Source organism: Acanthochromis polyacanthus, chromosome 7 (genome assembly GCF_021347895.1).
Source record: "Acanthochromis polyacanthus isolate Apoly-LR-REF ecotype Palm Island chromosome 7, KAUST_Apoly_ChrSc, whole genome shotgun sequence".
NCBI classification, from domain to species: Eukaryota; Metazoa; Chordata; class Actinopteri; family Pomacentridae; genus Acanthochromis; species Acanthochromis polyacanthus.
Window position 1 is genome coordinate 3,858,410 of NC_067119.1, and position 14,786 is coordinate 3,873,195.

At 36.7% G+C, this 14,786-nt stretch overlaps 1 protein-coding gene and 1 long non-coding RNA gene across 3 annotated transcripts in view; one reads left to right on the forward strand and one right to left on the reverse strand.

Annotated features, from left to right (window-relative positions):
* The window catches only part of LOC110962317 (serine/threonine-protein kinase N2-like), a 28,524-nt gene that overhangs the window by 8,464 nt on the left and 5,274 nt on the right, over positions 1-14,786 (forward strand). The window contains exons 7-19 of the mRNA XM_051950563.1: positions 5,728-5,871; positions 6,922-6,997; positions 7,103-7,286; positions 7,959-8,073; positions 8,957-9,006; positions 9,095-9,152; positions 9,228-9,319; positions 10,576-10,752; positions 10,942-11,004; positions 12,496-12,572; positions 12,707-12,849; positions 14,492-14,599; positions 14,685-14,765. Coding sequence (XP_051806523.1) covers positions 5,728-5,871; positions 6,922-6,997; positions 7,103-7,286; positions 7,959-8,073; positions 8,957-9,006; positions 9,095-9,152; positions 9,228-9,319; positions 10,576-10,752; positions 10,942-11,004; positions 12,496-12,572; positions 12,707-12,849; positions 14,492-14,599; positions 14,685-14,765 — 1,368 coding nt within the window. The remainder of the gene's footprint in view (positions 1-5,727; positions 5,872-6,921; positions 6,998-7,102; positions 7,287-7,958; positions 8,074-8,956; positions 9,007-9,094; positions 9,153-9,227; positions 9,320-10,575; positions 10,753-10,941; positions 11,005-12,495; positions 12,573-12,706; positions 12,850-14,491; positions 14,600-14,684; positions 14,766-14,786) is intronic.
* LOC127534704 (uncharacterized) lies at positions 7,246-12,786 on the reverse strand. Of its 2 annotated transcripts, none has more exons than XR_007942965.1 (5): positions 12,669-12,786; positions 12,465-12,561; positions 10,490-10,772; positions 7,908-8,058; positions 7,246-7,355 (listed from the first exon to the last, which is right to left on the reverse strand). It is a non-coding gene; the product is annotated as an uncharacterized LOC127534704 (long non-coding RNA). The 2 variants fall into 2 exon arrangements; XR_007942966.1 differs by having other exon boundaries at positions 12,643-12,757.

The following is a 14,786-nucleotide window of genomic DNA, read 5'->3' on the forward strand; positions in this document are numbered from 1 at the left end:
ACACACGTATACCGGTTTAAGACACATGTAGACCGGTTTAAGACACATGTGGACCAGTTTAAGACCCACGTATACCGGTTTAAGACACATGTAGACCGGTTTAAGACACATGTAGACCGGTTTAAGACACACGTATACTGGTTTAAGACACATGTGGACCGGTTTAAGACACACGTAGACTGGTTTAAGACACATGTATACTGGTTTAAGACACATGTGGACCGGTTTAAGACACACATATACCGGTTTAAGACACACGTAGACTGGTTTAAGACACATGTATACTGGTTTAAGACACATGTGGACCGGTTTAAGACACATGTGGACCGGTTTAAGACACATGTAGACCGGTTTAAGACACACGTATACCGGTTTAAGACACATGTAGACCGGTTTAAGACACATGTGGACCGGTTTAAGACACACGTAGACTGGTTTAAGAAACATGCGGACCGGTTTAAGACACACGTATACCGGTTTAAGACACATGTAGACCGGTTTAAGACACATGTGGACCGGTTTAAGACACACGTATACTGGTTTAAGACACATGTGGACCGGTTTAAGACACACGTATACCGGTTTAAGACACATGTAGACCGGTTTAAGACACACGTATACTGGTTTAAGACACATGTGGACCGGTTTAAGACACACGTAGACTGGTTTAAGACACATGTATACTGGTTTAAGACACATGTGGACCGGTTTAAGACACACATATACCGGTTTAAGACACACGTAGACTGGTTTAAGACACATGTATACTGGTTTAAGACACATGTGGACCGGTTTAAGACACATGTGGACCGGTTTAAGACACACGTATACCGGTTTAAGACACATGTAGACTGGTTTAAGACACATGTGGACCGGTTTAAGACACACATATACCGGTTTAAGACACACGTAGACTGGTTTAAGACACATGTATACTGGTTTAAGACACATGTGGACCGGTTTAAGACACATGTGGACCGGTTTAAGACACACGTAGACTGGTTTAAGACACATGTATACTGGTTTAAGACACATGTGGACCGGTTTAAGACACACATATACCGGTTTAAGACACACGTAGACTGGTTTAAGACACATGTATACTGGTTTAAGACACATGTGGACCGGTTTAAGACACATGTGGACCGGTTTAAGACACACGTATACCGGTTTAAGACACATGTAGACTGGTTTAAGACACATGTGGACCGGTTTAAGACACACATATACCGGTTTAAGACACACGTAGACTGGTTTAAGACACATGTATACTGGTTTAAGACACATGTGGACCGGTTTAAGACACATGTGGACCGGTTTAAGACACACGTATACCGGTTTAAGACACATGTATACTGGTTTAAGACACATGTGGACCGGTTTAAGACACACGTATACCGGTTTAAGACACACGTAGACTGGTTTAAGACACATGTGGACCGGTTTAAGACACATGTGGACCGGTTTAAGACACACGTATACCGGTTTAAGACACATGTAGACCGGTTTAAGACACATGTGGACCAGTTTAAGACCCACGTATACCGGTTTAAGACACATGTAGACCGGTTTAAGACACATGTAGACCGGTTTAAGACACACGTATACTGGTTTAAGACACATGTGGACCGGTTTAAGACACACGTAGACTGGTTTAAGACACATGTATACTGGTTTAAGACACATGTGGACCGGTTTAAGACACACATATACCGGTTTAAGACACACGTAGACTGGTTTAAGACACATGTATACTGGTTTAAGACACATGTGGACCGGTTTAAGACACATGTGGACCGGTTTAAGACACATGTAGACCGGTTTAAGACACACGTATACCGGTTTAAGACACATGTAGACCGGTTTAAGACACATGTGGACCGGTTTAAGACACACGTAGACTGGTTTAAGAAACATGCGGACCGGTTTAAGACACACGTATACCGGTTTAAGACACATGTAGACCGGTTTAAGACACATGTGGACCGGTTTAAGACACACGTATACTGGTTTAAGACACATGTGGACCGGTTTAAGACACACGTATACCGGTTTAAGACACATGTAGACCGGTTTAAGACACACGTATACTGGTTTAAGACACATGTGGACCGGTTTAAGACACACGTAGACTGGTTTAAGACACATGTATACTGGTTTAAGACACATGTGGACCGGTTTAAGACACACATATACCGGTTTAAGACACACGTAGACTGGTTTAAGACACATGTATACTGGTTTAAGACACATGTGGACCGGTTTAAGACACATGTGGACCGGTTTAAGACACACGTATACCGGTTTAAGACACATGTAGACTGGTTTAAGACACATGTGGACCGGTTTAAGACACACATATACCGGTTTAAGACACACGTAGACTGGTTTAAGACACATGTATACTGGTTTAAGACACATGTGGACCGGTTTAAGACACATGTGGACCGGTTTAAGACACACGTAGACTGGTTTAAGACACATGTATACTGGTTTAAGACACATGTGGACCGGTTTAAGACACACATATACCGGTTTAAGACACACGTAGACTGGTTTAAGACACATGTATACTGGTTTAAGACACATGTGGACCGGTTTAAGACACATGTGGACCGGTTTAAGACACACGTATACCGGTTTAAGACACATGTAGACTGGTTTAAGACACATGTGGACCGGTTTAAGACACACATATACCGGTTTAAGACACACGTAGACTGGTTTAAGACACATGTATACTGGTTTAAGACACATGTGGACCGGTTTAAGACACATGTGGACCGGTTTAAGACACACGTATACCGGTTTAAGACACATGTATACTGGTTTAAGACACATGTGGACCGGTTTAAGACACACGTATACCGGTTTAAGACACACGTAGACTGGTTTAAGACACATGTGGACCGGTTTAAGACACATGTGGACCGGTTTAAGACACACGTATACCGGTTTAAGACACATGTAGACCGGTTTAAGACACATGTGGACCAGTTTAAGACCCACGTATACCGGTTTAAGACACATGTAGACCGGTTTAAGACACATGTAGACCGGTTTAAGACACACGTATACTGGTTTAAGACACATGTGGACCGGTTTAAGACACACGTAGACTGGTTTAAGACACATGTATACTGGTTTAAGACACATGTGGACCGGTTTAAGACACACATATACCGGTTTAAGACACACGTAGACTGGTTTAAGACACATGTATACTGGTTTAAGACACATGTGGACCGGTTTAAGACACATGTGGACCGGTTTAAGACACATGTAGACCGGTTTAAGACACACGTATACCGGTTTAAGACACATGTAGACCGGTTTAAGACACATGTGGACCGGTTTAAGACACACGTAGACTGGTTTAAGAAACATGCGGACCGGTTTAAGACACACGTATACCGGTTTAAGACACATGTAGACCGGTTTAAGACACATGTGGACCGGTTTAAGACACACGTATACTGGTTTAAGACACATGTGGACCGGTTTAAGACACACGTATACCGGTTTAAGACACATGTAGACCGGTTTAAGACACACGTATACTGGTTTAAGACACATGTGGACCGGTTTAAGACACACGTAGACTGGTTTAAGACACATGTATACTGGTTTAAGACACATGTGGACCGGTTTAAGACACACATATACCGGTTTAAGACACACGTAGACTGGTTTAAGACACATGTATACTGGTTTAAGACACATGTGGACCGGTTTAAGACACATGTGGACCGGTTTAAGACACACGTATACCGGTTTAAGACACATGTAGACTGGTTTAAGACACATGTGGACCGGTTTAAGACACACATATACCGGTTTAAGACACACGTAGACTGGTTTAAGACACATGTATACTGGTTTAAGACACATGTGGACCGGTTTAAGACACATGTGGACCGGTTTAAGACACACGTAGACTGGTTTAAGACACATGTATACTGGTTTAAGACACATGTGGACCGGTTTAAGACACACATATACCGGTTTAAGACACACGTAGACTGGTTTAAGACACATGTATACTGGTTTAAGACACATGTGGACCGGTTTAAGACACATGTGGACCGGTTTAAGACACACGTATACCGGTTTAAGACACATGTAGACTGGTTTAAGACACATGTGGACCGGTTTAAGACACACATATACCGGTTTAAGACACACGTAGACTGGTTTAAGATACATGTATACTGGTTTAAGACACATGTGGACCGGTTTAAGACACATGTGGACCGGTTTAAGACACACGTATACCGGTTTAAGACACATGTATACTGGTTTAAGACACATGTGGACCGGTTTAAGACACACGTATACCGGTTTAAGACACACGTAGACTGGTTTAAGACACATGTGGACCGGTTTAAGACACATGTGGACCGGTTTAAGACACACGTATACCGGTTTAAGACACATGTAGACCGGTTTAAGACACATGTGGACCAGTTTAAGACCCACGTATACCGGTTTAAGACACATGTAGACCGGTTTAAGACACATGTAGACCGGTTTAAGACACACGTATACTGGTTTAAGACACATGTGGACCGGTTTAAGACACACGTAGACTGGTTTAAGACACATGTATACTGGTTTAAGACACATGTGGACCGGTTTAAGACACACATATACCGGTTTAAGACACACGTAGACTGGTTTAAGACACATGTATACTGGTTTAAGACACATGTGGACCGGTTTAAGACACATGTGGACCGGTTTAAGACACATGTAGACCGGTTTAAGACACACGTATACCGGTTTAAGACACATGTAGACCGGTTTAAGACACATGTGGACCGGTTTAAGACACACGTAGACTGGTTTAAGAAACATGCGGACCGGTTTAAGACACATGTATACTGGTTTAACACACATGTGGACCAGTTTAAGACACACGTATACCGGTTTAAGACACATGTAGACTGGTTTAAGACACACATATACCAGTTTAAGACACATGTAGACTGGTTTAAGACACACATATACCAGTTTAAGACACACGTAGACTGGTTTAATCAGTCCTATACTGGATCTAATCATATTGAGCTCCTCGTTTTTACATGAAACTGAAAAAATGCAAAAAAAAAAAAACCCGCATAGAATGAAGTGAAAATAATAAGTTATCACATTTTAAAGCTTTAATTTGGTTATTTTCAAGGAGGAAATAAAAATATTGACTTTTTTGAACACATATAAATGTAAACTGATTGATTTTCTGTCCTTCAGCAGTTTCTAGGAGGTAAATCATCTCATATTCTAGTCTCATTTTAAATGCAGCATCTAAAAAAAGATTATTTTTTTTCCCTTTGCTGCTTTAATTAATTTAGATATTTGAATTCTTTTTCCACCATTGTTCAAACAGTCCTTTTAACAGGCAGCAGGAGGAGCTGTTTTACTGTACTTTAGAGCTTTTTAATCTGCCTTTTGGCCAAAACAATGAACTGGACTGATTGCTGTAGTTCAGATTCTGACCAGCAGGAGTCGCTCTGATTCCTGCAGATAGAACATATTAAATTATATGATTATTTTGTCTGATTTGAATGTTTTTTTTATTGAATTTTTCTCTCTTTTTTCATCCAGTAACTCAACAAAAACATTAAAAACAAGCCTCAACGCTCCTGAATTCTGACAAAACTTTGCTTTTCAGACATAAATGTTGCTGAAGTTTGGAGTTTCTCGGTTATAATTTGTGTTTTTTTTCAGTCCAGAGAGCTGGAGGTCGGGTTTTTCTGGAGGGATCGGAGGGAAATGTGTGCCGTAAAGTTCCTGAGACTGGAGGAGACGATGGAGAACCAGAACCAGAAGCAGAACTTCAGTCTGGAGCCTCAGGGCCGCCTCTACGCCAAGGTGCTGAAATTAAAATGGTTTTACAAATATTTTCCTGAAGATTATTATAGAATATGAGCTCAGAACTGACTATAAATAATAATATACTGTATTTATATTAAATATATTAAACAACAGTGGAATGTTATAAAGTTCAAAAACTGCAAAAGAAGTGAAAATAAGAGCAAAAACAAATAAAATGAAGATAACTGGTGCTGATTTTTTCTCTTGAGAACAAATTGTAAAAATAATACAGATTTCTGACATTATTCACAGTTTTTGAAAAAAGAAACGTGTATATTAATACTTATTTTCTGTGCTTTTAGAAGTTACAGTATTATCTGTAATTTAACAAAACAGGGAACAAAAAAACCCTAAATTTTTTCCTTTCAAATAGAAAATACCTAAAAAATAAGATTTTTTTCAGATCTAAATCCAGTAATGTTATATAATTAACACATGCTTTTTAATAATAAAAATTATTACTTTTATAATAAAAAATACAATTTTAATTTCGTTAGCTGTAAAATTAAAGAAAATAAATACATAATAATTTAAGCAAAACTGCCAAAACTGTAATAGCATCCACATAAAAAATGATTTAATTAATTTGTTAAATAAAATTAGAAAAATACAGAAATAATGATTTGAAAAACCTAAAAAAAAAAAGACTAAGTTAAAAATTTGTTTACTGTTAAAAAAAAAATTAAATAAATTTCAGAATTTTATCAAAAATTTTTTCTAATTTTCGACAAAATTTCTAGTCATTTTGTGGTAACTTTAATATCATTTGTTTGTTATTTTCCATTGTTAATATTAATTCTAATACATATTTACAGTTTTCTTCTATTATTCTTCACATAATCTTGAGATAATAAACTTCCATTTATATGTTTGTATTTGAAAAGTTGGTTTCTGGTGTAAAAATGACATTTTATTGGCTTTTCTTTTTACATTTTTCATTAAATTACGAAAATGTGAATTATAATATTAGTAAAAATAGCTATATGCTGTTCCTGAGGTACTCATTTTTAAAAATGTTTTAAAGATGTTGTGTTTCGTGTTTTCCAGCTCCGGTTCTTGGACACCGTGGTGGAACGGCAGCCGAAGCTCAGACGTCAGAGATGCATCTTCACTAAAGAACGAGGTAGAAACTGACAACATAAAATAAATATACACACACTCAGGGCTTCCAGACGTATTTTAATATTCAGGTTCTTCCTCGTTTGGTCCACCCGTCGTCCTCCTGCAGGGAAGAACTTCCTGCGAGCCGCCCAGATGAACATGAACTTTGCCACGTGGGGCCACCTGATGATGAGCATCCTGCCTCGCTACAGCTCCTTCTCCACCTTCAGCTCCTCTCCAACCTCCTCCAGCGACAGCAGCTCCTCCAACCCGGCCGAGAAGGAGCCTGAATGCACCGCCACGCCGCCCAGGTCGCTCAGAGGCTTTAAACCTGTTCAGGACCAAACACTGCAGTTTGGCTGGAAGTAGAGCTGAGAACGCTTTAGAAAAACACAGGAGAAAAAAATGGTTTAGAGTAGTAATGATAGGATTATTGAGCAATTAATTATTATTGGATATTTTACAGATTTCAGCCAGTTGTTGTTTTAAATGACAAGTAGATTCTAGTAAAATCACAGAAATATAATTCTTTTTTTTTTTACATTTGACTGCAACATTACATTTTTTTTACTGTATTTAATCAAAATATCCCAGATTTTCCTGTTTTTTTATTTTATTTTTTGTGCTTTATCCTATTTGTTTTTACAGTAAACCACTTAGTTAATATTAAGAAAATGATGGATATAAAGGACCAGATCTGTCAGTGACATCCACATCAAATATGCATTTCTAACATTTTCTACAAATAGAAATTAGTTTATTTTACCAATGTTTGGAGGACAAATATCCAAAATTTAACAGTAAAGATTTTTTTTTAAAAAAGGTTGAAGAACTGAATTTTTTCATTTGAGTAGAGAGCTTTCATCTCTTCCTGCCTGATCAAACCTTAAACCTGTGTGTTCAGAGTTTAACTGCAGGATAATCGTGTTTACCGTTCAGATTTCAGTGAAGGATCTGGATGTTTTTCCTCTTTTCTCCTCCAGTGACGCTCCAGTGATCAGACTGAACCTCAGCGAGGATCCAAACTCTCAGGAGGATCAAACCTCCAACATCATCGCCTCAGAGAACTACTCACCGTCTGAACTGCAGGAAACACAGGTAGATAATTATTAATAAACCTGACAGACGGTACAGGGGGTATATTCTTTATTTATGGTGGGTTTCTGTGAGTTTCAAGCAGCAGAAATAATCATGAACCCTCGTGTCGTCCTGTGGGTCAAACTGACCCGTTTTAAAGTTTGAAAATGTGGAGAAAAAAAAAATATTTTCACAGTAAAACTTCTGATGTCCACATTTTCAACATTCTCTGGAAATTTTTGAACATTTTTTGGTGGAAAAAAAAAGGTTCAAGAATACTCCCATAAAAATCTGTTTAAAAAATTACATAAAAATTAGATTGTTTTTGTGAATGTTCTTAAATAAAATATTAGAAGTTTTACTGATAAATATGGAATCACTTTAGATATTTTTTGGATTATTTTGGAAGATTTTGAATCCTTTTTAAAAAAAAATGTTTGTAAGAATTCTTGTCAAATGTGGAGGATTTTTAAAAAAATAAAACTTATGGAAAACTTAAAAAATTATTGGAATTTTCTTCCTGAAGGTTTTGCAAATTTTCAGAAATTTGGGGAATTTCTTTTGCTGAATTTTTGGATTTTTTCAGACAAGGAAACAATATTTTTGTGGAAATAAGATTTCTTGATACATGTAATCATGTTAGATATTTATGATTTTATGGAAGATTTTTACTTCTATTTTTGAAAATATTTACAAGAATTTTCTTGCCAAATTTGGGGATTTTTAAAGGGAAACTTTTTAGAAATTATTGGAATTTTCTTCCTGAAGGTTTTGCAAATTTCCAGAAATTTGGGGAATTTTTTGCTGATTTTTTTGTGTTTTTTTCAGACAAAAAAAGCAATATTTTTTTGGTGCCTGTAAATGAAAACAGGAGGGTTAAACGTGGTAAACTTTGTGTTTTCAGTCGATAAAGAGTCCAGACGGAGGAGAAGATCAGCCGGTTTCTGCTCTCAAGTAAAAACACAAACACTGACCATCATTTAAAGTTCTAATCAAACTCAGGCTTTTATTTTATTAGATAATACTCTGGTGTTTCTCTCAGGATGCAGATGGACGACTTTAAATACATCTCTGTTCTGGGTCGAGGACACTTTGGGAAGGTACAGCTTTAAAGTTCTCCTCTTAGACTCCATGAAAACTTGGGTTTGTTCTCAGTTTTCTGCGATGTTTTTTAGGTTCTTTTAGCCGAGTTTAAGAAGACGAGTAAACTTTACGCCATCAAAGCCCTGAAGAAGAGAGACATCGTGACCCGAGACGAGGTGGACAGGTGAGAGGACAGGAAGGACGCTTTATCTTGAAAAATAGAGACAGGAAGGACACTTTAACTGGAAAATAAAGACAGGAAGGACGCTTTATCTTGAAAAATAGAGACAGGAAGGACACTAACTGGAAAATAAAGACAGGAGGGACGCTTTATTTGGAATTAAACTGGAAAATCATCGATAAGCTTCATATAAATTACTAAAAAGTAAAAGCAGCTGCTGTAAAAAAATCAGGTTGTAGAGTTGGGGTGATTTTTTCCTCATTTCTGAGCTCATTTTGCAGATATTTGCTGGTTTTTGAAAGAAAAATTGGGCAGATTTAGGACGAGAAATGATAAATTGGAAAGTGTTATTTTGTTTTATTCTCACATTAGAGACAATATCTAATGAAATCACTGGAAAAATTTACATGTTAGCTGTTAAAAAATATAAGCAAATAATATGCACAAGGAAGTATTTTTAAAAAGAGTTTGACTGAAAAATTATATTTACTGATATTTTAAAGATAACTAACAAATTTGGAAAAATAGGGAATTTTTTTTAACTTAAATTAAATTTTTTTGCTCCGTATTTTCCTGAATTACAGATGATAACTAGTAAAATTACTGATTTAAAAACAAATGCTAAATTACTGGGGAAAAAAAGCAATCAATTTACAGCTTTTGATCACAAAATATATTTTTTTTAGAGCAAATAACTAATTATATTTGTTGCTTGTGTAAATGTAGTAAAAGTATTAAAGAGAAAAAATAGGAAATGCTTCTTTTTAGCACAGATTTGACCTGTTTTGATCAATTACGGATAATAACCAGTAAATATCTAAATTAATACATTTATAAAACAACATTTGACTGGAAAATTCAACTATTTTGCAGTTCATTAAAAACAAAAGTATAATTATATCCAAAAATATTTATTTACATATAAAAATTTGTTGTTTTCAAATATGTGACTGTACAAATACACTTTTTTATATTTTCTTCAGCTAAAAATACTGTTATTCTTCAGATATTTGCTGTCATCTTGCCATTTTTTATTTTATAACACATTTTTTTTCTGCCAGATTTTTCAGGTTTTTTTATGGAATTTTCTTTTTTAATGGCAGGAAATTAAATAACTCAGTGACAGAGGTAAAGGCGAGTAAAAAGCAGAGTTTAGGGAGGAGAAGAACTCACTTTGTCGTGGAGGTCTTTAACGTTCTCAGGAGCAGAGAGAAGGTTCTTCAGAGCGAGTGGTGCTGATCCACGCTGTCGTTCTGCAGCCTGATGAGCGAGAAGAGGATCTTTGAGATGATCAACGCCTCCAGACATCCGTTCCTTGTCAACCTTCACGGCTGCTTCCAGACCGGAGACCACGTCTGCTTCGTCATGGAGTATCTAGCAGGAGGAGACCTGATGATCCACATCCACAACAACGTGTTCACCGAGGCCCAGACCAGGTGAGAGGAAGAACGCGAAACTACGAGAAGAAGCAGGTACGAGAAAGAAATGACAGGCAGGAGACACAACTGTCCCAGAGAGACACGGAAACAAAACAACAAAAATTAAACACAAAAATGAGACACTAAATGGTAAGAAACAAACCTACAGCTACAGAGCAGTCAGTAATGTGGTGTTTGTTGTTCCAGGTTCTACTCGGCGTGTGTCCTGCTCGGTCTGGAGTTCCTGCATCTCAATAAAATCATCTATCGGTGAGTCACAGGTTTTAATATTTCTACTGTACAGTTAAAAACAAGGGTTTATTTTAAATACTACAACCTTCCAATAATAGACTATTTTTGTGTATAATATGCCGTTTTGTGCCTTTTGTGTTAATTGGTATTTTATGTCTAATTTTTGTCATTTTATGTCTAATTTTTGTCATTTTGTCTAATTTTTTGTTGTTTGGTTTCGTATCAAATTTTCGTTTTGTGTCTTTGTTGTTTGGTGTTTTGTGGCTAATTTTAAACATTTAGGGTCCATTTAGTGTCTAATTTTTGTCAATTTGTGTCATCTTTTTGTTGTTTTGTGTCATTTAGTGTCAAACTTTTGTCGTTTTGTGCCATTTTTGTGTCAATTGGCATCGTTTTGTGTTTAATTTTTTGTGTCTAATGTTTGTCATTTTGTGGCTTTTTTATTGTTTGGTTTTGTGTCAAATTTTTGTTTTGTGTCTTTGTTGTTAGATGTTTTGTGGCTAATTTTAAACATTTAAGGTCCATTTAGTGTCTAATTTTTGTCAATTTGTGTCATCTTTTTGCTGTTTTGTGTCATTCAGTGTCGAATTTTTGTCGTTTTGTGCCATTTTTGTGTCAGTTGGCATCGTTTTATGTTTAATTTTTTGGGTCTAATGTTTGTCATTTTGTGTTTTTTTATTGTTTGGTATTGTGTCAAATTTTTGTTTTGTGTCTTTTGTTGTTTGGTGGCTAATTTTTGACATTTAGTGTCATAATTTTGTTGTTTTGTGTCATTTAGTGTCTTATTTTTGTCACTTTGTGCCATTTTTTTTCTGTGTTGTTTAGTCTTTTTTGTTTTGTCATTTTATACCTCGTTTTTGTCATTTTTTTGTTGTTTGGTTTTGTGTCAAATTTTTCTTTTGTGTCTTTGTTGTTTGATGTTTTGTGGCTAATTTTAAACATTTTTGGTCGATTTAGCGTCTAATTTTTGTCATCTTTTTGTTGTTTTGTGTCATTTAGTGTCTAATTTGTGTCGTTTTGTGCCATTTTTGTGTTAATTGGCATTGTTTTAGGTCTAATTTTTGTTATTTTTTTTATTGTTTGGTTTGTGTCAAATTTTTTGTTTTGTGTCTTTTTGTGGCTAGTTTTTGACATTTAGTGTCTAATTTCTGTTTTGTGTCTTATTTTTGTCGCTTTGTGCCATTTTTTGTTGTTTTTTTTCCTGTCTTGTTTGTGTTGCTTAGTCTTCTTTTTGTCATTTTATGCCTCGTTTTTGTCATTTTGTCTCATTTTTTTAGTTTTGTGTCCCGTTTGATGCTTTCTTTCTGACAGTTTTTCAAATTGCCGTCATTCTGTCACATTTTTGTCGTGTTTTCTTGCTTTCACAGTAACCAGCTGTTAACAGTCATTGTTGGTTTCCTCTCCATAAAACATCAGATTTTTACAGTTTTTAAGACAAACAGAACACCGCCGTTAGTATTTTAACAGTCATTTCTTACCGTTTACTGCAGCTTTCTTTGTTTCATTCAGAGATCTGAAGCTCGACAACCTGCTGATGGACGCAGACGGATTCGTGAAGATCACAGACTTTGGACTCTGTAAAGAAGGTAAATGGATTTCTGAACCAGATAAAAGTTACGCTTTTCTGCAGCATCGTGTTCAGTGGCTTTAATTTACCGATGGCTCCTGATTTAAACTCAGACCTGCTGATGAGAGGACCTGTGGGGTTTTATCTCTTCAGGGATGGGTCACGGAGATCGGACCTCGACGTTCTGTGGGACTCCAGAGTTTCTGGCCCCGGAGGTTCTGACAGACGATAACTACACCAGAGCCGTGGACTGGTGGGGCATGGGGGTCCTGATCTACGAGATGCTGGTCGGAGAGGTCGGTGGCTCACGTTCAGGCCTTCCTGTCCACAAATGAAGCTCTGAATGACAAGAAATAAACTTCGAAGACCAGAATTATAACAAATAAACAAGACTTGCTCATCGTAGATCCAGGAACTGCTTCATGTCTATTTATTCAACTTTATCTCAAAATTAGTTTGATTAAAGTCTAGAAATATTAATAACACTGTAGGATCTAAGCCTAAAATACTTGACAGAAAGAAAACAAAACTGTCACAGAGACACAAAGTTACACAAAACAACAGAAGTGAGACACAAAATGAGATTGATCAACAAAAATGAGGAAAAAATGTGACACAAAGCGACAAAAAGGAGGCAAAACTGTCCCAAAGACACATGAAACAACACAAGACACAAAAGAAAAAGGACACTAAATGACAAAAAGTAGACACAAAACAAACAGAGACAAAACAACCAAAAATAGACACAAAATGACAAAAATTTGAGACAAAATAGACACAAACAAGACACAAACCGACAAAAAACACACACAAAATGACTAGAAATATGCACAAAATGACTAAAAACACGCATAAAATGACTAAAAATACGCACAAAATGATTTGAAATACACACAAAATGACTAAAAATACTCACAAAATGACTAAAAATAGACAAACTGTTACAACTCTGCTCTGAAGCTGCAGCAGAAATAAGGAGACAACAAGGAAACTAAAAAAAAAAGGTTTAATTTTAGCACAAACCAAGTCAACAAAGGCACACTAAAAACCTCCAACCAAACCAGAACCAGACTGCTGGAGCTCCAGAAGGAAGCAGCTCCTGTCAGAGAGAGACAGAAACTGGAAATGAGGGAAGTTTAATGCAGTTTGATCCACTTGATCCCAGGTGTGGATCAATCAGCTGACGACCCTCAGCTCCTCAACAGACTCACCCGGTGTTAAAGAGGAGGGTCGTCACACAAACCAATACAAACAAGAGACAAAAAATGACAAAAAAATAGACATGACGACGCAAAGAAGACACAAAACGACAAGAAATAGACACAAAACAACACAAATGAGACAAAACAACAAAAATTAGACACAAAACAACATAAACAGGGCATAAAAATGACAGAAAATAGACAACAAATGACAGAAAATAGACACAATGATCAAAACTTGAAACAAAACAACACAAACAAGACACGAAACAACCAGAAATACACATAAAATTACAAAAAACTGACAAAACCACACAACACAAAATTACAAAAAAGACACAAAATGGCAAAAAAAAAACCAGACAGAAAATGACAATAGACTTTAACTTTTTTCACCAAATATTCCACATTTAAACTAATCTACATGTTTATGTTTGTATTATTGTGACTTTCAGCTCCATGTGGTTCAGAAAATATCACTAGTTAACTTCTGGATAATCAGTTTTTGTGACTTTAATGGCAGGATCCATCAAACTTTATTCATAAGGAACGCTTCAAACATTTTCTTGCAGGTCAAAGCACTTCACTGATAAGATGATAAGTTAAATTAAAAACAATTAAGCCATAAAAATTAGATTTAAACCGCCATAAAATACATTAAAAAGACACAGAAACATGATAAATACAAGCTTCCACCATGTCCCAGAGTTGAATCTTTCCTTTCTGCCTCCTTTAGTCTCCGTTTCCTGGTGAAGACGAGGAGGAAGTGTTCGACAGCATCGTCAACGATGACGTCCAGTATCCGCCTTGTCTTCCTCCTGGAGCCGTCGGCATCGTCCAGAAGGTCCTTTTCTCATCTCCAGCTCTAACTAAAATACAACGTCCTGAATAGTTGGAGGACGTTATTAATGAAAGGGTCTCGTTTCCAGCTGCTGAAGAAGAATCCTCTGAAGAGGCTCGGCGCTGGAGAACGAGACGCCAACGAGGTCAAAGGAGAGAAGTTCTTTGAGGTGAACCAGCTTTCTTCAACG